General features: G+C 40.2%; 1 protein-coding gene across 1 annotated transcript in view; it reads left to right on the top strand.

Annotated features, from left to right (window-relative positions):
• BRCA1 (BRCA1 DNA repair associated) overlaps positions 1–25,804 on the top strand; it is a 101,408-nt gene that overhangs the window by 50,045 nt on the left and 25,559 nt on the right. The window contains exons 8-9 of the mRNA XM_029283784.1: positions 1,851–4,967; positions 15,010–15,098. Of these exons, the coding sequence (XP_029139617.1) occupies positions 1,851–4,967; positions 15,010–15,098 (3,206 nt within the window). The remainder of the gene's footprint in view (positions 1–1,850; positions 4,968–15,009; positions 15,099–25,804) is intronic.

The following is a 25,804-nucleotide window of genomic DNA, read 5'->3' as shown; positions in this document are numbered from 1 at the left end:
AAATTTAATAAAGCACCCCTCTAAGAAGGCTCGCAATTTTCTTCTCCTTAGTTCCCTAGTTGCTGTTGCTGTATGCCACCTCTCGGGGTTCCACACCCCTTCATCAAGGCAGGCCCTTGAGATCGTATTAGGCCATGCCTGCGCGATGGGGGAATCGCGCAGGGCCAGCAGTTCCTTCCTGGAATACAGTCCTGGAATATTGGATTTATCATCACAAACCATCTTTTAAATTAGAGTTATCTTTGCGGTCAGGCAGTAATTTGTCAATCTTAATCCTTGCACCCAGAATAAAACTTGATTTTATTATTTAATAGTCTTTGTTCTTTCAAAAAAAAATTATGAGCACTTTTGTTTTAAAATTAGTTTTTTAAAAGTGTATGTACTGTACGCTGATGTTTGTTTTTATATACCTCATTGCTTATTCTAATATTTCTGTAAATTCTCATTCAGATAAAAAGTGAACAAGCAAAACAATTCTATTCATTTATTTATTTTGTAATATATTTTATTGATTTTTTTAAAAGACATAAATCACTTAATAATTGGTGAACAGTCTGTTGTCCGTGTTATATTTGTAAAACAATCATTAACAATTGATTTCTATAATCCATAATTCACATAATGGTTTTAGTTGATTTCCTCTTTTCCCCAAATATCCTCTTTTGCAAACATTGAGTTAATACAATTCTTATTGTTTTGATAGATAACAATTAAATATATAATTTTTCCCAATATTCCTAAAAATAATAATCACATCAATATAATATTTCTTTTCTATCCAATCATTCTAGTTGCCTTATCATAGTTCCTGTTACAGTTCTTACTTTAATTTGTTTCTCCTACCAAATTCTAGGTATTCTTACTGGTTATGGTTTTCTCAAAAATTAATTACATTTTAAAAAATTAGCTCTTATTTTTTCCATATGAACCATCTCCTCTTTTCCCCTCCCCAGTCCACAAATCCAGAAAGGTAGATGACTCATGGGATCACTGTAGTATAGTGGCCCCCAACCTTTTGAGCACCAAGGACTGGTTCCGTAGAGAAAGGTTTTGCCCGCAGACCAGAGGGGGCGTGGTTTCGCATGCTGCCTGCATCCTGCGGATGGGGCTTTGCTTGTTTGTGTGGCCAGGTTTCTGGCATGCTGCAGCCCAGTACTGGTCTGCACACCCCTGCTGGACACCCCTGCTGGACACCCCTGCTGTAGTACACAAACCAACCAAAGCCATCCAAAACATCCTAAGTAAACCAAACAATCAAGCAGCCCCAGAAGAAAAAAATGGATTCAAACGCCTTGATTTCACAACACATGGACAGAGTTAACCATAGTTTCAAATATGAAACTGAGGATCCTAGACCAAGTCAAGTCCAAAATTGCCACAGAATTCCTGGAAGCCTGGCATTTAGATAAATTGGCCATCAGCAGGCACATAGTGATAAACAATATCTACATTCCATTCAAAAGGAACAATCAAAAGCCAAAAAGGAAACAAAAAGACCAAAAACTTCCTCACCAGCAAGCAATCAGTATGCACATGAGCAGAGATTAACACCAAGATTAACATTATACCAACTGCTTAGCACTGATGATGTTATCTAATTTGGTAATGAAACATCTGCAAGAAAACAACCAAGTTCAGAGAGGAGCAAAGACTTTATAGCTCAACCTTGAGCTACAATTATTGTATTCTATTGGTATGAATTGTGTTCTTGGAATGAGAAAGGCCAACTATTGTTTATCACACATAATAATGAATAAAGCAGCAGGGAAGAATGAAATAAATGTGAGTGATAAATGTATTGCATAAGCTATCTCTAATTTGTTGATATTTATTATTTTTTTCTTTCTTAGATATATGTGGAGCCTTAGAAGGGAGAAAACTGGGAAGTAGAGATGATACCGAAACTGTCAATGAAAACTTAAAAAATGTTGAAGAAAACATGACTGTCAAACAGCAAGAGGATATACCTTTTCTAGATTCCTGCATGGAACAATCTGGTTTTAGTGACCTACAGGATCATACATCTTCTTCATTCTGCAGGACGACACAAGTACAATTGGCTGATGAAGCCATGAATATGAGTACAAATGAACAGATTGATAATGGTGGAGAAAAGACTCTCATTGACCAATCTGCTGCAAATTCATCAGTTGTATGTGAAAATAAGGAATACCAGTTACAGTCCCAGACTATGCTTGACAACCATATGAGTGAAAGTTCTGGAAAGAAAGTGATACAGAGCATCAAGAAAGTCAGTGAGTGGTTTTCCAAAAGCAAGGAGATCCTTTCTTCTAATTCACAGGTGGATGGTTGCAGTGAAGAGCTTCTTCAGGATGCAGATCCAGATTTGTCAAATACTGATTCCTGTATTTCTCAGAAGACAGAACAGATGGAAAATCAAGGGGAATTCATGAAGATAGGTGGAGATGAAAGGCCTTCATCTAAACTAACTGCCTCTGAAATTGTTGACAAAATATTTGGAAAAACATATAAGAGGGAACACATAGTGAATCCTCCTAGAAATGACAATGAAACTATGATCCAAACAGAGGAAGATTCCTGTAATATACACCTGAGAAAGGTATTCATACAAATGAGAAAGGCAATATCTCATTTCAATGATTTCAGGAAGAGACAGAATGTGAAAGCAAGCAATAAGGAATCAGTTGGGGAAAGAGAAGACACTGTTTTGGAAAATAGTAATCAGGCCTTTGCTGTTGTTAAAAAATCCCCAGCAGATCAACCGGAAGCTGCTTTTTCAGTAATAGCCTGTGTTGAGGAAGCAGCATCCAAGTTGAAAGGAGATAAAGATAAACAAGCTCAGAGTGAATGCTACATGTTACCAGAATTGAACCTAACAGATACGGAAAACAAAAGTAGTTATTTGAACAAGAGAAGTAAAGAATTAAACAGACCACTTGGAAAAATGCAGATATTAAATAAAAGCCCTATGTTATCTGAGGAGACGAAGGAAGAACTAGATATTAAGGAGCTGAGAAAAGTGAATCAAGGCCAGATGCAGGTCAGATGGGACAGGGAGCTTCAATTGTTCACAAAAGAAGCCAGGAGACAAAATGAACCGACCAAGAGAAAAAGAAATGTGGATGAGAGAGAACTGAAACAATCCATTTCTCTTTCAGAAAGGATGCCATCTTCCTCTGTAACAGAAGATGACTCCTGTGTCCTGCAGGACAATCTGAAGAAAGCAAAGTCTTATTCAGATACCAGCATGATTGATAAGCAGCACCTTCGTAATGTAGACATGGCTTATGCTAACCATGAAAACTTTCCTCATGTGATTGGGACTGTAAAAGACATTCTGAATACTGAAGAGACTGCAGAGAGCCACAGTGCAAATGCCCAAGGCAAGAGCTCACTCTTGCAGTTTCATCCTGGAAAGGTAGAACAAGATGTTTATAAGGATGAACAGGTCATAGTGAATCAACGTAAGAAATATGCAGTGTGTTCTCAAATAATACAGAGTGATGGAATTTGCACAGATAATTGCAAATTCCCTAAAACCAACAATAAAGCTATAGGGAGTTATGAATTGAATCTGGAAACTGATGAGAGTGAACTAAATACAAGCTTCATGCAGAATATATTTGGCTGCTGCAAACGCCAGTCATTCTTGCTGCATCAAAGTCCAGTAAAGGAATTGGCTGTAGATATTAAATATTTGCAAGGGTTAAGCCCTGACAAAGAGACTAAAGATGGAACACATGAAGACAAATGTGATGTTGTTTCTTGTGAGGAAAATAAAAGTACCTCAATCCAAACACCAACATCTTGTACATCCAGTTTTTCTGAACATAAAAATGAATACCTTCAGTTTTCCTGGCAAGTTCCATTTCCTGATTGTCCATTAATACCTCTGCAATCAGTTACCAGAAATGAAGAAGTTGAATATCAGTCAGAAAGTAAAAAGACAATGGGTGAAGAGAAACAGTCTCCAGTGTTAGAGAAAAAAATTGAAAGTCCAGATGATTGCATTGGAAATTTGAATGTCTGGGAAAATAGCAATTTGCATGATACAAGTTTCAGCCTTATTAATGGGAGTAGTTCTGGTTCAGTTCATTTTCAAGAAGCAAAATCCAAAGATATTGAAAACAAAAAAATGGAACTGAATCCTCAGACAGAATTAATGCAACAACATTCTTTAACTTCTCTACCATTGTTACCTAGTTTCATCCATGCTGAAAAGAAAAAGAACCTCATGGAAGAAAAGCAATTGAACAATGACACAGAAAAAGCTGTTAATGTTTCTAGCACTGGTGGGGTTAAGAGCTTGATTCCCAAACTGAACTTAGAATGTACTGCAAGGGAGCATCAGCATTTTGAACTGCTGTCAGAGACACCAGACAACTTGCTGGACCCACCTACCAAAAATAAAAAGGGTTCACCAAACCTTTGGGATAAGAATGACATCTTGGCCATGCCTACTAAAATAGACAAGCAAACCACTAATGTGACAGATCTGGATAGCAGAAACAAATGCAGTCTCATGTTGAAGAGTCAGGATTTTGTTTTGACTTACCAGAAATTGCTACAGAAGCTGCCGTCCTCAGAAGAGGATTCCAGTGAAGAGGAAAAACTTCTTTCTTTTCAGAAACTAATAAACATGCAAAGCACACAATCATACTCAGTGAAAGAGAAGGAGATACCAGTAGAGATGCTAGCATCAAAGAGCAGCAGCAGAAGTTGTTTCAAACACAAAAAGGAGGATATCTGCCAAAGCCAGGAATCAGAATGCTCTGTGAATTTGTTTTCCTCCCAATCAAATGTATCTGTGGTTTCTGGACTGGCTTGTAATTCAAAGGATTTAATCCCATTCTCTAATTCCAAAGAGAAATTGCCCAGTCTCAGTGGGAATAACAAAGACATTTCACATAGTGATGAAGTCTCTAGTGATATTGAGCAACTAAAATGTGGGCAAGAAGAATATGCACATTCAGAATCCAATTTAGGTACAATATTGCCATTGCAAGTATTAGCTAGAATAGCTTTATTTTTAAATAACCTTCTGCAATTTTGAATATCTATATCTATTTATTTTTAAATAACCTTCTGCAATTTTGAATATCTATTTCTAGCTCCAATGAGAAAAAAAGTATTCATCTTGGTACTTTTTTATGAATTAATCCAGGGATTCTCAAGCTTTTCAAGATTATGAATTCCTTACAGCAGGGGTGTCAAACTGCTGGCCTGCAGGCCAGATGTGTCACGCCAAAACTGCGCCCACCCCATTGCTGACAATGGGAAAAAAGTTGCGATACATCGCAACACATCACGTGACATCACGAGTTTGACACCCATGCCTTACAGTAACACATAAATTTGTTTTGCCCACCAAATAAAATCAAGGGAGGTTGAAGCAAGTAATAAATTACTTTTATTTTGTTAGTTTTATTAATTACATTTTATTTACATAACAAAATGATGGTACTGTGAAATTTTATAAGATTTAAAAAGTTTAACCATCCATTTTTTAATTGGAAGAATGAACTCTTATCTGGGTTTCATTTTTGAGACAACAATTCTCATTACGTATCCTTTATCTTATCATATAAATTATTAATCAGCACCTGCTCTATCAATAATAGCATTTAATCAACATTTGTTCTTTCTCTCAATTGTTAAATATTGTCTCAGTGGGATGTTATAAATTAATCATTTTGTACATAACATTTTTGGTAGTTGGCATGTCAATTTAAATTCCTAAAAAATTGTTAAATGCTAAAAGAACTTCATGTAATTCATTATTTTTTATTATAATTTTAATTTTTAATTTTAATCTGAATTTTTATTTTGCTTGTCCATTCCAAATGAATTGGTGACTAGATTTTTTTTTTTTTGTCTCTTATGGTTTGTCACACAATCGGCCAGATGTTCACACTGAATTTGGCATTTTTTATTTACCTATCGAATCCTTCCCAGGGACCTGGGATAGGCAGATGTGCATGGTAGATAGTGTTACAGTTATCCTCGCAGGATGGAAGTTGTTCCAAGTAAAACTGACTTCTGCAATTGACTGGTAGTGAATTTGTCAGTGCCAATGGTATTCAACTGGTGCTCCAGTTGTTTTGGGATGGCATCCAAGGTGCCTAATACTAATGGAAGTACATTTGCTTTTTTTTGCCATAGTCGTTTTATTTTGATTTGTAGATCTTTGTATTTTGTTATCTTCTCCAGTTCCTTCTCTTGTATTCTACTGTCTCCAGGTACTGCCATGTCCATCATCCAGACTTGTTTGTCTTATTAACAATTGATAAGTTTGGCGTATTATGTGATAGATGCCTGTCTGTTTGAATTCTAAAGTCCCAGAGGACTTTAGCATTTTTCTCTATAACTTTCTCTGTTTTATGGTCTTACCAGTTCTTGCTTGCAGGCAAATGGTATTTCTTGCCATGCACCATTGTTGCTACTTTGTTACACTGTTGCTTGTAGTCAAATGTCAGTCTGCAATCTTCTTGCAGCACCTAAGCTAGTAGTCCACTGCTTCTTCCACAGTGGTGGCACTTGCTAACTGTTGCTCTCTGCTGAATCTCACTTTGTATGTGCAGCTAGTCCTTGATCTACATCAGTTCATTTAGTGCCTATTTAAAGTTACAACGGTGCTGAAAAAAATGGCTTATAACTATTTTTCACATTTATGACCCTTGCAACATCTCCAAGGTCACATGATCAAAATTCAAACGCTTGGCAACTGACTCATATTTATGACAGTGGGGATGTCCCAGAGTCATATGATCCCCTTTTGTGCCCTGCTGACAAGCACAGTCAATGGGAGTAGCCAGATTCTCAACTTGCCACTAATTTAACAATTGCAATGATTTACTTAAAAACGGTGACAAGAAAGGTCATAAAATGGGACAAAACTCACTTAACTGTCTTATTTAATAACATAAATTTTGGGGTCAATTGTTGTAAGTCAAGGACTATCCGTATTTGTTCTTAAGGCTTCGTCTTGTGCAGTCAGAATTATCCTATCCGTCTCTTTTTTTAACTTTCTTAGCCATTGCCAGGTCTTGTTATTATCTGCTTTATCTGTTATTTTTTTTATTTACTGGACATGTAATATTTTATTTTCCCATGACTCTTCTGTTTTTCATTTGGGTCTTTTTATAGGTCAGTTTGGCCTCTACAGTACACAGTAAGTCTTTCTGATATACTAGCTTCAGTGCATTTTCTTCACTATTCTTCAGATATTCTTCTAATGAGCTTATTTCTTCTTCAACCTTCTGATGTACTTGACACATTCCATGCCTAGCTATTTTCTTTGGTAAGTAGAATCTGTCAACGTCACTCTGAAAATGAAGGGCATGATTCATTGTAATTATTTTTCAAGTCTTGTTATCCAGGGTTTTTGTTCTCCTTGAATTTAGCCCACTATTCCAGCTATGTATCTAATGATTGGAACTGCCTAGGAATTAATTACTTCAATAGTATTTCCTCTACTGGGTTTGAACATTATGATCTTCACTCTCTTTATGTATTCACATCTAACCTTTTTGTTGATTTCATTATGCTTGATGTTGTCAGCTTGAAGGATACCCTAGTATTTGTAGTAATCATCTTCATCCAGACTCTTAATGTTATTTCCATAAGGCATCTAGATTCTTTCAGTGTTCACTAGTTTTCCCCATTTGATGGTAAGCATGGCACATTTATCCAATCCCAACTCCATAGCAATATTTTGGCTGTGTTATGCAGCAATTCTATTTCAGATGTGTTTTTAAATACAATTTCAGATCATCCCATAGTTCGAAAGGAGCTGGCAGATGTTATCTCAGAACCATTCGAGACCGCCTCCTGCCGCAGAGTACCTCCCATCGACCGGTACGCTCCCATAGAGTGGGTCTCCTCAGGGTGCCGTCAGCCAGACAGTGCCGGCTGGCGACCCCAAGGGGGAGGGCCTTCTCTGTGGGAGCTCCCACCCTCTGGAATGAACTGCCCCCAGAGATCAGGGTTATCCCTGATCTCCCTTCCTTTCGNTTGCAGGACTGGCCTAGGGTAATTTTTAGGGGGGTTTTAATTATATTTTAAAATTCGACAAATATTTAAATATTCCTTTTAATTAATTTTAAATTTGTATTGTTTTGTATGTATTTTAAATAGATTGTCAGCCGCCCTGAGTCCTACGGGAGAAGGGCGGGATATAAATCCAATAAATAAATAAATAAATAAATAAATATCTTTCAAAAATCCTGGCGCACTGGGGAAGTACATGAGGATTGGAAAAGGGCTGATGTGGTTCCTGTCTTCAAGAAAGGGAAAAAAAACAGACCCAGGAAACTACAGACCAATCAGTCTAACATCAATACCTGGGAAGATCCTGGAACAGATAATCAAAAAACAGATCTGCGAACAACTAGAAGCAAACAAAGTTATAACCAGTAGCCAGCACAGGTTTGTCAAAAACAGATCATGCCAAACCAATCTCATTTCATTCTTTGATAAAATGACTAAATTAGTAGAACAGCGAAACGCTGTGGACATAGTATACTTAGACTTCAGTAAGGCATTTGACAAAGTAGACCACAACCTGCTGCTTAGTAAACTAGAAAAAGATGGGATAGACAACAACACCATCAGATGGATCTGTAGCTGGCTGACAAACCATACTCAACAAGTAATCCTCAACGGCACTACATCCACATGGAGAGAAGTAAGCAATAGGGTACCACAAGGCTGAGTCTTAGGCCCAGTACTCTTCAATATCTTCATTAATGACTTAGATAAGGAAAAAGAAGGGGAGCTCATCAAATTTGCAGATGACACTAAGCTGGCAGGAATAGCCAACATCCCAGAAGCTCAGGATCCAAAAAGATTTGACAAACTTGAACAATGGGCCCTATCAAAAAAATGAATTTTAATGTGGAGAAAAGCACATTTACATTTAGGCAGGAAAAATCAAAGGTTTAAGTACAGATTAGGCAAGACCTGGCTCAAAAACAGCAACTGTGAGAAGGACCTTGGAGTCCTAGTGGATGATTACTTGACTATGAGCCGGCAGTGTGCAGCAGCAGCAGCCAAAAAAGCTAATACAATCCTGGGTTGTATAAACAGGCATAGAATCAAGATCATGCAAAGTATTAATACTGCTTTATAAAACCCTAGTAAGACCACAGCTGGAATACTGCAACCAATTTTGGTCACCGTACTACAAAAAAGATGTTGAGGCCTTGGAAAAAGTTCAGAGAAGAGCAACTAAAATGATCAAAGACCTGGAGACTAAAATATGAAGATTGGCTGCAGGACTTGGGATTGGCTAGTCTAAAGAAAAGAAGAAAGTGGGGCGACATAATAGCAGTATTCCAGTATTTGAGGGGCTGCCACAAAGAAGAGGAGGTCAAACTATTCTCCAAAGCAGCAGAGGGCAGGACAAGAAACAATTATTGGAAATTGACCAAAGAGAGAAGCAACCTGGAATTAAGGACAAAATTCCTAACAGGACAATTAACCAGTGGAACAGCTTGCCTTCTGAAATCGTGGGCATTCCATCACTGGAGGTTTTTAAGAAGAGAATAGACAGTCACCTGTCTGAAATAGTGTAGGTTCTCCTGCTTGAGCAGGGGGCTGGACTAGAAGACCTCCAAGGTCCCTTCCAGCTCTATTCTATTCTATCCATGTAAAGGAGGTGGATTAGTCTGGCAGATGTTTTCAATGTTTGATAGCCATGATCTAGATTATTCAGTATTGCTGACAGAGGAATCAGTGCAGTGATAAACAGTGGTGATATTGAGTCTCCATGCAAGATTCTTCTCTTGATATTAACCTTTCCCAATCTATCACTATTGACCTGCAGCCACATCTTCCATTGTGCCATTGATCTTTGCAAAAAGCTTCTGATGTTTCTACTGACTAGTTGATTATCCAATCATGTGGCAGGGAGTCAACTGTCTTCTAATTAATCCATACTACATTCAGATTGGTCTTCCTTCTCTTGCAGTTTTCCAGAATCATCACTTAAGAGTTGATCACAGGTGGAAAGAACTTGTTTTCAACTAGATGCTGTTGGATTGCATCAATTACAACAGCAGTTAGCAATATGAAAGTTGTTTGTAAGCACGTAATTGGTCTGTAGTTGTCTGGCGCTGCCCCTTTTTATGGATCTTTCATATCAGCTTGGTTTTGCCAGGTGTTAGCCACTATTCAATTTCTCCTCTTTGCAGTATGTTGTTAAACTTTTTGGGAACAGGTGCAAAAAAAGTCAGGATATTTCAATCCAAATTTGTGCCATTCATTTCACCTAGTGCTGACCAATTCTTGATCTTCCTTGCCTTTTTCTTCACCTTTCTGCTCTTATTAGGAGTACTTTCATTTCAGCTTTTTTATTCTTATCCACCTCCTTAATCACATTTGTTCTTGTTATATTTTGGGGAGTTTATCCCATATCGTCTCCCAAAATTGTGCTGTATCTTCCTTTTCAGATGCTGAGTGATTCACTGCAGGCTCTCTATTGATGGTGTCAAAGCAAGAATATACAGTATTTGCAGTGTCCACATGACAGATGGATTGATAGAAATGTTTCTGATTAGATAGAAATTGGAGATTTTCTCTATAATTTACAATTCCAGCTTTGTATCTTCCAATTTTCTTGGTTATAAATGTTGTTTGCTACTTTATTATTTCCAGTGTTTTGATTTTTCTTTTTCCAAGTGGTGTTTCTTGATTAGGTTCTTTTTGGTCTTCTTGTTTTTCAATTAGTTTTCTTTCATTTGTTCTAACTTATACTTGCATCTAATCTCAGCTAGCCAATTTTATTTTTCTACCTGATATTCCATTATTATTACTATTATTATGGTTTGTCGCACAGTCAGTGAGATGTTCAGACTGACTTTGGCATTTTTGTCTACCTATTGAGTCCTTACCAAGGACCTGGGATAGGCAGATCTGGATTTTGGGATGGTGTTACAGATATCGTTACAGGAGGGAAGCTATTGCCAGCATAGCCGCCTTTTGCAATTGACTGATGGCGAATTTGTCAATGTTCAAGTGATGCTCCAGTTGTTTTGGGATTGCACCCCAGGCACATATTACTATTGGTACTACCTTTGCTTGCTTTTGCCATAATCGTTCTATTTTTATTTGTATTTTGTTATCTTCTCCAGTTCTTTCGCTTCTATTCTGCTGTCTCCAGGCACTGCCAATTCTTACCAACAATTGTTAAGTCTGGGATGTTATGTGGCAGGTTCCTGCCTGTTTGAATTCTAAAGTCCCAGAGCAATTTAACTTCTTCATTTTCTATGACTTTCTCTATATTCTGATCCTACCAGTTCTTGTTTGCGGGCAAATGATATTTCTTGCAGATTTTCCAATGCACCATTGTTGCTACTTTGTCATGCCGCTGATTGTAGTCAGCTTGGGCAATCATCTTGCAGCAGCTTACCAGGTGGTCCACTGTTTTTTCAGCTTCTTTGCATAGGCAGCACTTACTGTCTGTTCTCAATTCTGGCTTTGTATGCCTTTGTCCTTAAGGCTTGGTCTTGTGCAGCCAGAATTAGTCCCTTGGTCTCTTTCTTCAACTTTCCTGCTCTTAGCCATTGCCAAGTCTTGTTATTGTCTGCTTTCCCAGCTATTTTTTTTAATGTAGTGGCCATGTACTGCTTTGTCTTTTCATGACACCATTCTGTTCTTCATTTGGCCTTTCTTGTAGACCAGCTTGGTCTCTCCAGTAGTCAGTAAACCTTCCTGATATACTAACTTCAGTGCATCTTCATCATTATCCTTCAGATATTCTTCCAAAACCCCTTTTTCTTCTTCAACTATCTGATGTACTTGCAACATTCCACATCCACCTATTTGCCTTGGTATTTAGAGTCTGTCAAAGTCACTGCATGGATGAAGGGCATGATTCATTGTCATTATTTTTCTGGTCTTCCTATCCATTGCTTTTTAGTTCTGCTTGAGGCCAGTCCACTATTCTAGCTGTGTAACTAATGACTGGAATTGCCTGGGTGTTGATTGCCTTGATTGTATTTCCTCCATTAAGTTTGGACTTTAAGATTTTCTTCACTCTCTTGATATATTCACCTCTAATCTTTTTCTTAACTTCAGCATGCTTGATGTTGTCAACTTGAAGGATACTCAAGTATTTGTAGTAATCATCCTCATCCATACTCTTATGTTATTTTCATGGGCCTTCTTGATTCCATTTTTCACTATTTTTCCTTGTTAAATAGTGAGTGTGGCACATTTGTCCAACATCTTGGCTATATATACGGACAGTGTTAAGCACCGATTCTATTTCAGATGGTGTTTTTCCATACAGCTTCAGATTGTCCATGTAAAGAATGTGGGATAGTTTGGCAGATGTTTTTGAGGTTTGATAGCCATGCCCTGAGTTATTCAGTAATGTTGATAGAGGAAACAGTACAATAACAAATAGTAGTGGTGATAATGAATCTCCTTGAAATATTCCTCTCTTGATATTAACTTCTCCCAATCTCTCACCATTGAACCTGCAACTGTGCCTTCCATTGTGCCATTAATCTTTGCACAAAGTTTCTGATGTTTTTACTGACTCCTGTTATTTCTAGGAACTTGATTATCCAGTTATGTGGCAGAAAATTGAATGCCTTTTTATAGCCAATCCATGCTACATTTAGGTTGGTCTTCTCTTGCAGTTTTCCAAAATCATTTTGTCAATTAGAAGTTGATATTTTGTTCCTTTGCTCTTGGGGCAGTTTCCTTTCTGCTCATGTGGAAAGAGATCGTTTTCAACTAGATGCTGTTGGACTGCAATTGCTAACACCAGTTAGCAGTTTGAAAGTTGTTGGTAAGCAAGTAATTGGCCTATAGTTGCCTGTTGTTGCCCCTTTTGCTGGATCTTTCATTATGAGGTAGGTTTTGCCAAATGTTGGCCACTCTTCAATTTCACCTCCTTGTAGTATGTTGTTAAACTGCTTGCAACGAGTGGATATAGACCAGTTAGATGTTTCAACCAAAAACTATGCAGTTCATATTCACCTAGTGCTGATCAATTCTTTTATCTTCCTTGCTATTTTCTCTACCACTTCTGCTGTTTTTACTAGTCCTTTCATTGCAACTTCTTTTTTTAATTCTTATCCATCTCTTTTAACCAAGCTGCATCCTTGTTGTATTTCTTTAGGTTATCCCATATCTGCACCCAGAACTGTATCGTTTCTTCCTTGACAGATACTGATTGATTCACTGCAGTGTCTCCATTGATGGATTGGTAGAAATGTTTCTGATTGGATTGATATTGGAGGTTCTGCCTATAATTTGCAATTCAAGCTCCGTATCTTCTGTTCTATCTGATTACTACTACTACTACTACTATTACTGTTATTGTCAGTTTTAGTAATACTCAAACATTCTAGCTTGATTACTTAAAGCATTTAAAAAAACATGGTTTCCCAATCTTGAAATTGCTGGTGCCACCTTGGTCCATCAGTTTGAGAATCCTTGAATTAAAATATGTCTCTGTCCATTGAAGTATTTCATTTGGCTGTGTGCTATTATTCTTTTTTAATGCCTATGAAGAATTCTATTTTAATGCATATTTGCATTCTTCATTTCAAAGTTCTCTTTTTAGTATAAATATATACAAAATAGTAAACATGCTTTGATTTAAGGTCAGAGGAAAATGGCCACTGAAATATGTCATTGGAGCAATCTCAGCTGGATATATTGTGTTGGAATAAAATACAAAATATTTCAGATATTCCAATCATAGAAGATAATGGAATTAAGAATAAGGTTTTTGCTTCATTTGTTTCACTCCTGAGCTACAAATTAAATGGACAGATAATCTATGTTTCTACTTCCTGCCAACTAGCTGGCAGTAAAATGTTAATGACTATTTTTTAAAAAAAAATTAAAAAGAGAGCTATCTTAGTCAGTTTTGAATTTGGGTGGCAGGTTGCATTCAACATGGATTGCTATCCCCTTTTACATACATATATACATCAAGTTCACAGACAACTTTAGCCTCCCCCCCCAAAAAAAATCCAGCCTCTGTGAGTGTGTTTTACAACTTAAAAAACAGCTGAAACTTTATTGTTGCTTCACGAATAAAGAAACATTGCAGTACAGCTTTTTAAAGAAAGAGAAAATCATTATTGCGTCAGGCTATAAATCCTAGAAAAACTTCCATTTAAGTGCATTCTAAAGCTCAATATCAAAAAGATGCAAAATGTGCAAATAAATACCACAGTCTAGCAAATGAACTCCAACCATAATTTATTTGTTTAATAAATTTATATGCTTTTCAACTTCCAGCAATTCAGTTTTGATTTCCTCCGAGCAAAGCAGTAATTTTGCCAGACATGGTTGAGATCAGTTGTCTACATATTTAATCTCTTTCTCTGCAAAAGAATAAGCAGAACAGTCTATAATAACTTTTGAATTCTGAGTAATATGCTTAGTATCTTACTGTGCCCCAACATTCCAACCTCCCTATTAAATCATTCCATCAAAATACAACCCAGTAGCAGCCCAATATGATCATAACCTGCCCTTAGGTTAGAAATTTTTTTTAAAAAACCAGTCCATTGCTGTTTACATACTAAGCTACAAATACATTATGTGGTTTAGCATAATCTGTGAATCAAACCATGTTAAATATGGGACAAAATCTATCTGGGTCTCTGCTGTATGAGTCTTTCTAAATCAGACTCGAAATTACTTTAATAAAATCAAACCCTCATAGGTTGAGACCACTCATAAACAAAGGGGTTTAGTTTAGAGAAACTTTTGGGGGTTCTGCTCAATTTCCTTCTCATATATTTTTATTAATTTTACTTTTCATTAACTGCCTAATATCAAATAACATCAACACCAAATAGCTGCCTGTCATATAGGATGTTTTATTGTTTATATATCTATATGATCTAAATTCAGATGCTGTAAAAAAAAAATCTAGAGTTCTGCAGTTTCTTAACTTCCTCTTATTATTCTTTCAATGATCTTCCCAAACCCAACTCTACCCAAGAATTATTTGCTGTCTCTCTTACTCTCTATAAAACATTTTGTTTCTGTAAGGTGAAGAAATGATGCCCTTTGCCAATGAAACAACCCATCTGGAAGATTCACTAGGTCAATTCTCTCAGAGTGAAATTCTCACCACACAGGTATGAGATTATATGTTTTCAAACATAAATGTGATGACCTAATTTATGTGAATAGCAACATAAGATTAGATAGATGCTACTGAGCTTGCAATGAATTTGAGTTATTTGAGGAAGATTAGCTAACATGATGAAAGGATTGAAAATTTATTTGGGTGATAATACAAAGGGCTGGATATGTTTAGTCTGTTAAAAAGTTGATAAAAAGGGTGCATAACTGATATTCAGATATGGGGAAGATACAGAAAAAAAGATGCTTTCACTTCTGGTTCAGCTATTTTTTTTCCTTAACAATTCTTATTCTGATCTTTTTTTAAACATTCTTATTTATTCTTGTTAGTGATTTTGATAAAAATGTCCTGTTCTCACAATTAAATTAGAAGTAAGTGAGGGGAGTGATATCATCTCACCAGAGGTCTGTAGAAATCTCGTTGCCTTGGGAAGTTGTTTCACTCCTATTCCATCTATATTTTAAGACATATCTTGCATTGTTATTTCCTTTGCTGCTGTAAAGTGAATTTAAGACCCATTGAGGGAAATCATTTGTGGCAAGCACTGATTGTTCCCGTTTTCTCATCAGGTAACTAGTGATGTTCAGCCACTGACACAGCTTCATAGCAGTGGAGCAGTATTTCATCTCTTTATACTAATTTCCTCATTCCCTGTTAATGCCAGTGAGAGCTAGGAGTCAAGCCCAAAATGTGAATGAATTTTAAAATTTAGTAGAAAGATTGTGACTTAATTCAAATTATTCCTGTTACAGAGGAGCCCATCATTTTCCCCAGTCATAATTAAAGTGCTTAAATCACCTATGATAAGAGGCTCCATTATCTCCCATCATTCCTCTTCTATCAGTCACAGTTATACCCAACACTGGCCATAGAAAATCATGTTGCAGCTTGAATTTTGGAGTGACAAGGGGCTTACTACACAGTTTAGTCTTTAGCAGAAGGAAGAAATAAAATGCTAGTAAAATATTATTTTTCATTGTCATCTTTAATATTTCTCTTAATGCTAAATAACAGATGAAATACAGGTAGTCCTCGACTTACAAATGAGCCTGTCCATTCCATTCGTATCTCGAGGATTCATAGGAGTGAATCTCGTACCTTGAACGTAATCACTCCCTGCTTTCGCCCACACATTCGTTAATTGAACGTGCGGTTCATTAAGTGCACATGAGATATCTCAGGTGGGCAAGACGATGGGGGGCCTAGTGATGGAACAAGCCCCCAAGGCCTCCCCGACCCACTAAGATACCTCATGCTTCTCCCTCCCTGCCACGCTGGACTCACTTACTTTGCAAATATCTGCCTCCTCTCTGCCGCTGTTTCTTTGAGGAAGAGGAGAGTCCATGGAAGCTCCTGGGTGCCATAATATTGCGCATGTTCAGGCACCCATTCTCTTTTGCAGATGAAGTTTCCAGTCTCCATCAGGTCTCCATCCAGGTGAAAAGTGTTTGAGCACCAATTGGATGCTTGGAAGGGAGTGAATCACTCTATTTCCAAGTGCCCCATAGGTGCTCAAACACTTTTTGTCCGGATGGAGACTGGGAGCTTTGTCTCCATGCAAATGTGGTGCTTGAAAACGGAGCGATTCGCTTCCTTCCAAGCTTCCCATAGGTGCTCAAACACTTTGCAATTCACTCCGTTTGCAAGCATCCCATTTGCAAATCTGTTTCCAAGTGCCCCATTTGCACGCAGATAAAGCTTCCAGTCTCCATCAGGTTTCCATCAGGGTGAAAAATGTTTGAGCACCTATGGGACATTTGGAAGAGAGTGAATCACTCCATTTCCAAGTGCCCCATAGGTGCTCAAACACTTTTCACCCGGATGGAGACTGGGAGTTTTGTCTGTGTTCAAATGGGACACTTGGAAACGGAGCAATTCACTCCCTTCCAAGCTTCCCATAGGCGCTCAAACATTTTGCAATTCACTCCGTTTGCAAGCATCCCATTTGCACGCAGACGAAGCTCCCAGTCTGTTGTGATTCTTTGCCAGCCAGTGAATCTGGCAGCTGAGTCTGAGGAATCAGATGAGGAGGAGGGGCCTGGAGTGACATTAGAGTCAGAGGAAGGCTCTGAGGAGCTCCAAGACTTACAGTCGGACGAGGAGCCTGGCCCCTTTACTCACACTCAGGCTGAGACACAGCTGTGCTGGGTGCCTGAGTTGGACAGTGATGAAGAACAGTTGGGACAAATTCAGGATACACAAAAGTGCAGGCAAGGGAAGCAAGTAGGACAGAGGAATGCAATGGGGCAGCTCCAAAGGCAAAGGAGAAAGCATTAGGAAGCCACACCTTGGCTGAATTATAAAAGGGAAGGTGTGGGAGGTGCGGGTTGCCGAAGGCAACTGTTCGTGTTGAGGATCGAGTTTCTGTAGACTGTGTTTGTTTGCCTTGGACATTGACTCAGGTCTGTGAGAATAAAAGGGATTGGTTTTTTCTTGTGGTTCCTGCCTGTTTCTTGGAAGAGGTATTTCTCCTTGTGAGCATAACAAGAACTCACATAGGCTGGGACAGAACAGTTTGCCTTCGGCCTTCTACCCCCTATTACCATGGAGCAGTTACAGGTGGAGAATGCCCAGCTCTCCCAGCAGCTGGCTTTGCTGGCAGCTCAAGTTGCTTAGCTTCAAGCCTCCGCTCCTGCTGCTCCACAACCCCGAAGGAAGTGTCCAGTTGCAGTGCCTGACAAATTTGATGGCACTCCGGAGATGTTTCCAGCTTTTTTGGGCCAATGCCAGCTCTTTATCAGCCTGAGAGCAGCTGACTTCCCCACTGACCATGATAAAATGGGGTTTATGATCAGCCTCCTCTCTGATGCTGCAGCTCGTTGGGGCACACCTCTGCTAGCCCAGCCTAATCCATTGTTGGATAATTTGGGGGGGTTTGTGACTAAATGCATCTTATGTATGAGGACCCCATTAAGACGCAGACCACTACCCGATGCCTGAAAGCTGTGAGGCAGGGCCGGCGCCCTTTACAGTGATATATCAGTGAGTTTCAACTGCTTAGCCAGGATTCAGCCTGGAGCGAAGCTGTACTCATGGACGCTTTCCAGGATGGCTTGTTAGAGGAGCTGTTGGACGAGCTGGCCCATGTCGATGTTCCCCCAGACCTCAATGGGTTGATCCATCTCTGTTTGCGGATTGATGCTTGGCTGCAGCAGCGTAGGAGTCATCGTGCCACCCCAGAGACCCCAGTTATGCATGAGACTCCAGTTCTGCCGACTCCAGGGGGGGTTGTGTTTCTACTGTGGGGACCCTGGGCATTTGGCCGCCTTCTGCCCCAAGAAGCGACAAGGGGTGTCAGCTACCGAGCCTGCCCCGCGAAAGCAAGCTCATCTGTCAGGAAACGCCCCAAACCCGACCTAAAAGACGTTTTGGGTCAGGCTTCCCCCAACATCGAGCAACGTCCTTCGGATGCTGCACTTGGATCTCAACAGCATTTGATACTGGTGGCATGCTTGACCCTCCCCAGGAAGCTACAAGGGATTCCGGTACATGCTTTGGTCGACTCTGAGGCCACCACAAACTTTATGGACGCAGCATTTGTGGCCAAATGGGCTGTTCCCCAATGCCCGATGGAACTGCCTCTGTTAGTAGAGACTATTGATGGCCAAGTGCTCCTGTCTGGGCCAATTAAGGCCGCCATGCAACCGTTGGGTATGGCCATCAGCTCGCATGAGGAGGCTATTCAGTTTTACATAATCTCCAACCTGCATTTCCCTGTGGTCTTGGGATTGGCATGGCTCCAAACACATGACCCGCAGATTTATTGGTCCCAGAACTTGGTTACCTTTCCAAGTTTACAGTGTGTGGACCACACCTGCCAAGTCTGTGCCGGCCAGGTGGTGAGTCCCCCAGGGGTCTCCCTGCCCTCCGAACTGGTGACATGCGCTCGTGTGTTTAGCGAGACTGAGCCGGATCAACTGCCCCCGCATAGGCCATATGACTGCCCCATCGACTTAGTTCCTGACATGCCTCTCCCAGTGGGGCGTTTGTATTCCATGTTGGACCCCCAGTTGGGACTTTGCGGGGCTTTCTAGACAAAAATTTGGCTCAGGGTTTTATTCAGCCCTTGTCTTCACCAGTGTCTGCACCAGTGCTCTTTGTAAAAAGAAGTCCGGAGAATTGAGGCTTTGCTGTGACTATCAAAAATTAAATGCCATTACGGTACGTAATTAATACCCGCTGCCCCTCATCCCTGAACTTCTGGAACGGCTCCGTGAGGCAAAAATCTTCATGAAATTGGACTTGAGAGGAGCCTACAATCTCATTAGGATTTGGTCAGGTGATGAGTGGAAGACAGTGTTTGGCACCCGGTACGGGCACTTCGAGTATATAGTGATGCCGTTTGGGCTGACCAACGCCCCTTCAGTTTTTCAACACTTCATGAACAACATATTCTGGGATCTGTTAGATCAGTTTGTTGTGATCTATTTGGATGACATTCTGATCTACTCCCCTTCATAGGAGATGCACCACCAGCATCTCCGTCAGGTCCTGCAATGGCTCCGAGATCGTCGTTTGTATGCCAAACTGGAGAAATTCCAATTCTATCAAATGACCATTGATTTCCTCAGTCATCGCATTTCTCTTGAGGGCATCGCCATGGAGCTGAGCAAGGTCGAGTCTCTGTGTAATTGGCAGTCCCCACGTCACATTAAAGATGTCCAGCAACTCCTTGAGTTCGCCAACTACTATAGAACCTTCATCCCCGGTTTTGCTTCCATGACTGCGCCCCTCACTCAGCTCCTGTAGAAAAAGACCCGGTTTCATTAGGATACCTTGGAGCAACAGGCTTTCCAGGCTTTAAAGGAAGCCTTCATAAAGGAACCCATCTTGAAACATCCTGACCCGCAACGGCCATTTGTCATGAAAGTGGATGCCTCCGACATTGCCATTGGAGCGATGTTACTCCACGCTAATGTGCCCGGTGGTGCCCTCCTCCCTTGTGCGCACTACTTGCGGAAACTGAATCCGGCCGAACACAACTACACCATCTGGGAGAAGGAGCTACTGACCATCAAAGTGGCGTTTGAGGCCTGGAGGCATCATTTGGAAGGGGCTCGGCATCAAATTGAAGTCCGGACGGACCACAAGAATCTGGAAAGCTTGCAGACCGCCCAGAAATTGAACCAATGACAGATTCAGTGGTCTCTCTTCTTCGCTAGGTTCAATTTCCGTGTTACCTACATACCAAGCGGTCGCAAACAAAAAGCGGATGCTCTGTCAAGGAAGCCAGAATATTCCCGTACAGAAGACAAGCGTCTGCCCAGGACAGTTCTCCCCGTAGAGTCCTTCTCTGCCGTTTGGGATCCAATAGATATACGGGCTTGGATTAGGGAGGCACAACAACATGATGTGTGGGTGACTCAACGAAGGGAAGAGTTGAGGCCAGACTCCCCATGGACCATCACGGATGGACTCCTGAAATATCGTGATTGGCTCTGTGTTCCAGGAGGGCCACTCAGAGGGCTCATTCTCAGCCAATGTTATGATAATCCGGTGGCGGGGCATTTTGGCCTGTTCAAGACACTGAACTTGGTCTCCCGTACATTCTGGTGGCCCTGAGTACGACACAATGTCCAGGCCTACGTCATGTCTTGTATACAGTGTAGGCAGGGCCCACCAGGTTTACTTCAGCTCTTGCTGATGCCCAAAAGACCCTGGGGAGCAGTGTCCATGGACTTCTTGATGGACTTGCCCCTGTCTTCTAGCTTCATGATGGTATTTGTGATGGTGGACATGCTGACCAAGATGGCGCATTTCATTCCTTGCCATGGCTTGCTGTCAGCCCACATCACCATTCTCATGTTCATCCAGCAGGTTTTTCCGGCTGCACAGCTTCCCTGATAGGGTCGTTTCAGCTAGATGGGCTCAATTTACAGCCTGTTTCTGGAAGGGGTTGATGAAGGCCCTAGACATAAAAATCTGCCTATCGTCAGCACATCATCGGCAAACTGATGGCAGGGCTGAGAACGTAATCGGAATCCTAGAATAATACTTGCGCTGTTATGTGAATCAGCAACAGGACAATTGGGTGGACTATCTTGCGGTAGCTGAGTTCGCGTTTAACAACTCACAGCACACCTCCATGCACATGACACTGTTCCTGGCCAATGTGGGGTATCATCCCAGCTTTTTCCCCTCTCGCAGTTCGACTCGCCAGTTCCTGCAGCTAACGAATATCTGACTGAGTTATGGGCTATCCATCAATTGGTGCGGCAACAATTAGATAAGGCCAAGGTGGATTACAAGAAGGTTGCCAATAGGTCAAGGGGAGATATGTCTACATTAACGGTGGGAGATCGGATATGGCTGTCAACCAGGAACCTGCCGTCAAACCGCCTGCCAAGAAACTAGACCATCGGTACCTAGGACCATTCCCTATCGAATCCGCCATCAACCCGGTTGCTTATCGGTTAACTTTGCCACAGTCATTACGGGTGCATCCGGTCTTTCACCGGTCTCTGTTGGTCCCAGAACAACCGGCGTGTCCACTCCGAAAATCAGAACATCCCACCAGAACAACATGATGGAGACAGCGCTCCCGAGTATGAGATCGCGAGTATTCGAGACTCCCACTGGCTGAAAGACTGATTTCAATATTTGATTGAGTGGAAGGGCTATGGACCGGAGGAGTTCACCTGGGAGGATGCGACCACTGTCCATGCTCCTGCCTTGGTGACAGTGTTCCACGAACAGTTCCCTTCACGACCGCATCCGGCCCGGCAGACCCAGGGGAAGGGTTCTGCGATGCGGGATAGTGTTGTGATTCCTCGCCAGCCAGTGTATCTGGTAGCTGTCTGAGGAATCAGATGAGGAGGAGGGGCCTGGAGTGACATTAGAATCAGAGGATGGCTCTGAGGAGTTCTAAGACTTACAGTCAGACGAGGAGCCTGGCCCCTCTATTCATGCTCAGGCTGAGACAAAGCTGTGCTGGGTGCCTGAGTTGGACAGTGATGAAGAACAGTTGGGACAAATCCCGGATGCGCGAAAGCGCAGGCAAGAGAAGCGAGTAGAACAGAGGAATGCAATGGGGCAGCTCCAAAGGCAAAGGAGAAAGCATTAGGAAGCCACACCTTGGCTGAATTATAAAAGGGAAGGTGTGGGAGGTGCGGGTTGCCGAAGGCAATCGTTCGTGTTGAGGATCGAGTTTCTGTAGTCTGTGTTTGTTTGCCTTGGACATTGACTCAGGTCTGTGAGAATAAAAGGGATTGGTTTTTTCTTGTGGTTCCTGCCTGTTTCTTGGAAGAGGAGTTTCTCCTTGTGAGCATAACAAGAACTGACGTAGGCTGGGACAGAACACAGTCTCCGTTAGGTCTCCATCTGAGTGAAAAGTGTCCCAGTGGTGGCAGAAAGAAGTTGGGGGGGGGAGCAGGAGACAGGCATCACAAACATTTTCCGTGCCAAGAATGAAAGTTTCTGGAGTCCGTGATCTCATGAGAGTTCAGGCACCCATTCTCTGCTAAAGCGGATGGGTGCTTGAACTCATGCAATATTACAGCACCCATGAGCTTCTATCAACTCCTCTCCCTCAAAGGAAAAGAAACTGCGGCAGAGAGAAGACGGATCTTTGCAAGGTAAGTGAGTCCGGCACGGCAGGATGGGAGGGGGAAACAGTTGTGGGGAGCAGGGGGAATGGGGGAATGTTGCAGAGCCTCTGCAGTTGTTTGTAAGGGCGAACAACTGCCACGGTGCTGCAACATTCATAATTTCAGGACTTGCTCATAAACAGTAGGGGGCACTTCTCGCATAACTTCGAATGGGCGCTAAGTGAATGCCCATAACTCGGGGATTACCTGTAGATTACCAAAAAGTAACCATTTTGCCCATATTAAGGTGCTTCAGGAATGACATGTGGGGTACAGGTTACTAGTACTGTACTTTAATTTTAATGTTTTAATCTGGCAAATAACTTTGCAAACATTTAAAGAGGGTGGAAATTACAAGGATGAAAACTGTTTCCAAGCTAGAAGTTTTTATTGCTGATACATACTGGATAATTGAGATAGGAATTCAAGGAATGTCAGAAAGAAGTTAATATTTGCTTCATTAATTATAGAAAGGAGTTCAATTATGTCAATTACTATAAACTCTGAAACATGCTCAGAAATGTAAGAGACCCTCATGAGAAAACCACAGTATGGACAGAACATGATAAGACAGGCAGGCTGACAAAATAGTGTGACAATGCTGAATATTTTCCCTATATATTAAGGGGAATTAGAAGATGAGCAGGATTTTAAAACTGGAGGAAGAAGCATCAATAACCCATGCGATGCTGATGACATTACCCTGGTAGTTGAAAATGCAAAGGATCTGCAAAATGTAATAATAAGACAAAGAGTACAGTGAAAAAATAGTACTAAAATTAAATGTAAAAAAAGCAAACTGTTGACATTGGGCAGAACAACTAGCCTTAGAAATGATAGTAAAGATATTGAAGTGGTGGAGTGTTTCTGCCTTTTAGGATCAACCATAAAGGAACAAACAGCCAAGAAACACTGAGCAAATTAGCACTCTATGAAGGCCTTGGAGAAGCTATTTGGAGGTTGTGATGTGTCTATATCTACAAAGATCAGAATAGTGCAAGCTATATTTTAGAACTTTGGTGTTGGTTAAGACTCCAGAGAATGCTATGGACAGTCAAGAAAGTAAACAAATGGAGATGGCTTTAATGCTGAGAAAAATGGAAGGAAATAGAAGACACAATCAGTTACAGTGTACCATTAGATCTGTAAGATCAGGGGATGGATCATTATGGAGAAAATTTATCTGTGGTCTAAGAGTTAACAATTACTAGATGGCACTTAATCAAAAAGCTAGAAGTGGGCAGGCCAGCTATTTGGGCAAGTTGTTGCAATTTATTAGATATCGAAGGACTGATAAATTTCAACATCATATGTAGCATATGTACTGTATGCTTTAACAGGTACAGTACTATAGAGCCGTGGTGGTGCAGTGGTTAGAATGCAGTACTGCAAGCTCACTGCTCACTCCAGGAGTTCAATTCTCACTGGCTCAAGGTTGACTCACCCTTCCATCCTTCTGAGGTTGGTAAAATGAGGACCCAGATTGTAAACCGCTTTAGAGAGGGCTGTAAAGCACTGTGAAGCAGTATATAAGTTTAAGTGCTAGTGCTATTGCTACTATGTTGTTAGATTTACTTCTCCAGTGTCAGAATAAAAACAAAACTGAACATTAGCTGTTCAGTTCATAGGAGATGAACTTGCATTTTGTTATTTGTGTTTACATGGTTCCCCAGAATATCTTTTTTCTATCTTCTGATCCAGTGTTCATCTGTTTTTGTCCTGGGAACTGACATTTATTTATTATTAGTGCTTTTTTATACCTATAATCAATTCCTATGACAGTTACTTTGCTTTCTTAAGAAAAGGAGACTAACCCATAAGGATTGGTTAACTCAAAGAAAAGTTTGTATTTTCTGTTGCCCAAAGGACAAGACGTGGAACAAATGAAAATCAGTTGTAGAAATTGTAGTGAAGGTGGTTTGGGTTAGACTTTGGGAAAAATTCCCTAATGATACTAATTGTTTAACAGATTAACAACTTAGTGAACTCTTTTTCACTGGGAATGTGTTAAGAGAGGAAGGCCATATGTTGGAATGCTATGCTATAGACTGGTTTTGAGAGCATGACTGAAATTGATTACCTCCAAAATTCCTTTCAATGTTATGCTACTATAAAATCATTTTACTTTACCAAAAACACTTTAGCAAGTTTATTAGATATACAGGTTGTCCTTGACTTATAAAGTACAAAGTTGTGTTTTAGCAGTTTGGCTTCAGCTAGTTATCCCTGTAGTATATAGTCATCAGGTTCAGAGTGGTCATTAGGGTCAGTTTTTCCTCTGGGCCTTTTGTCAGTTCATCAACATAACTAAAGCTTCTAGTAGCTTCTAGCAATAATTGGTCATTGGTGTATATGTTAAATAGCACAGGAGCTAACACACTGCCTTATGTAGTCATCAGGTTCAGAGTGTAGTCATTAGAGTCAGTTTTTTCTTGATAGTCTAAAAAGTTATGCTCTGTGCGTCTGTTGCCAGATCTTCGATATAGGCAAAGCTTCTAATAGCTTCTGGCAATAGTTGGTCATTGGTGTATATGTTAATCAGCATAGGAGCTAACACTGTCTTGAGGGAGTCTGCTTCTTTAGGTTCTCCATCAACCGTGTTTCCCTGAAAGTTGATATAAAATCTATGATTTTCTAGTAGACATCCTATAATTTTCATGAATTTAAAATCCTTGTAAGGTGAAAGACTTTCTTCAACAGGGCCACATGTTGAAGAAGCCACACTGAGATAAGTGAAACCTCACTCCTATGATTTCCTTCAGTTTGAAGCCATCCTCTGTGTACTGTATTGGATTAATCTGAGCTGTAAAGTTTTTGCCAGGCCTGAAAATTAAAGTTAGATTATTAAAGTTAAAAAAATATAATTAAAATATTGGGAATGTAGTAAAAATATTGTTTAAATATTTAACACATTAGCATAAAAATATAATTGTGAAATTTTAATAAATAATGGCCAAAAGAAAATTGCAAACCCAAATTTATCAATTTACTTTTTTTTCAATTCTACAAGCAATTATATAAACTTGATGAAATGGCTGATCAACATCAAATGGTTGCTTTTTTTAAAGCAAATCATATTCACCCATTATCATAGGACTTTACTGATGTTTTG

The sequence above is a fragment of the Protobothrops mucrosquamatus genome, unplaced genomic scaffold (assembly GCF_001527695.2).
Source record: "Protobothrops mucrosquamatus isolate PMUCROS unplaced genomic scaffold, P.Mucros_1.0 scaffold227, whole genome shotgun sequence".
Classification (NCBI taxonomy): domain Eukaryota; kingdom Metazoa; phylum Chordata; class Lepidosauria; order Squamata; family Viperidae; genus Protobothrops; species Protobothrops mucrosquamatus.
This window is presented reverse-complemented; position numbering and strand designations above follow the sequence as displayed.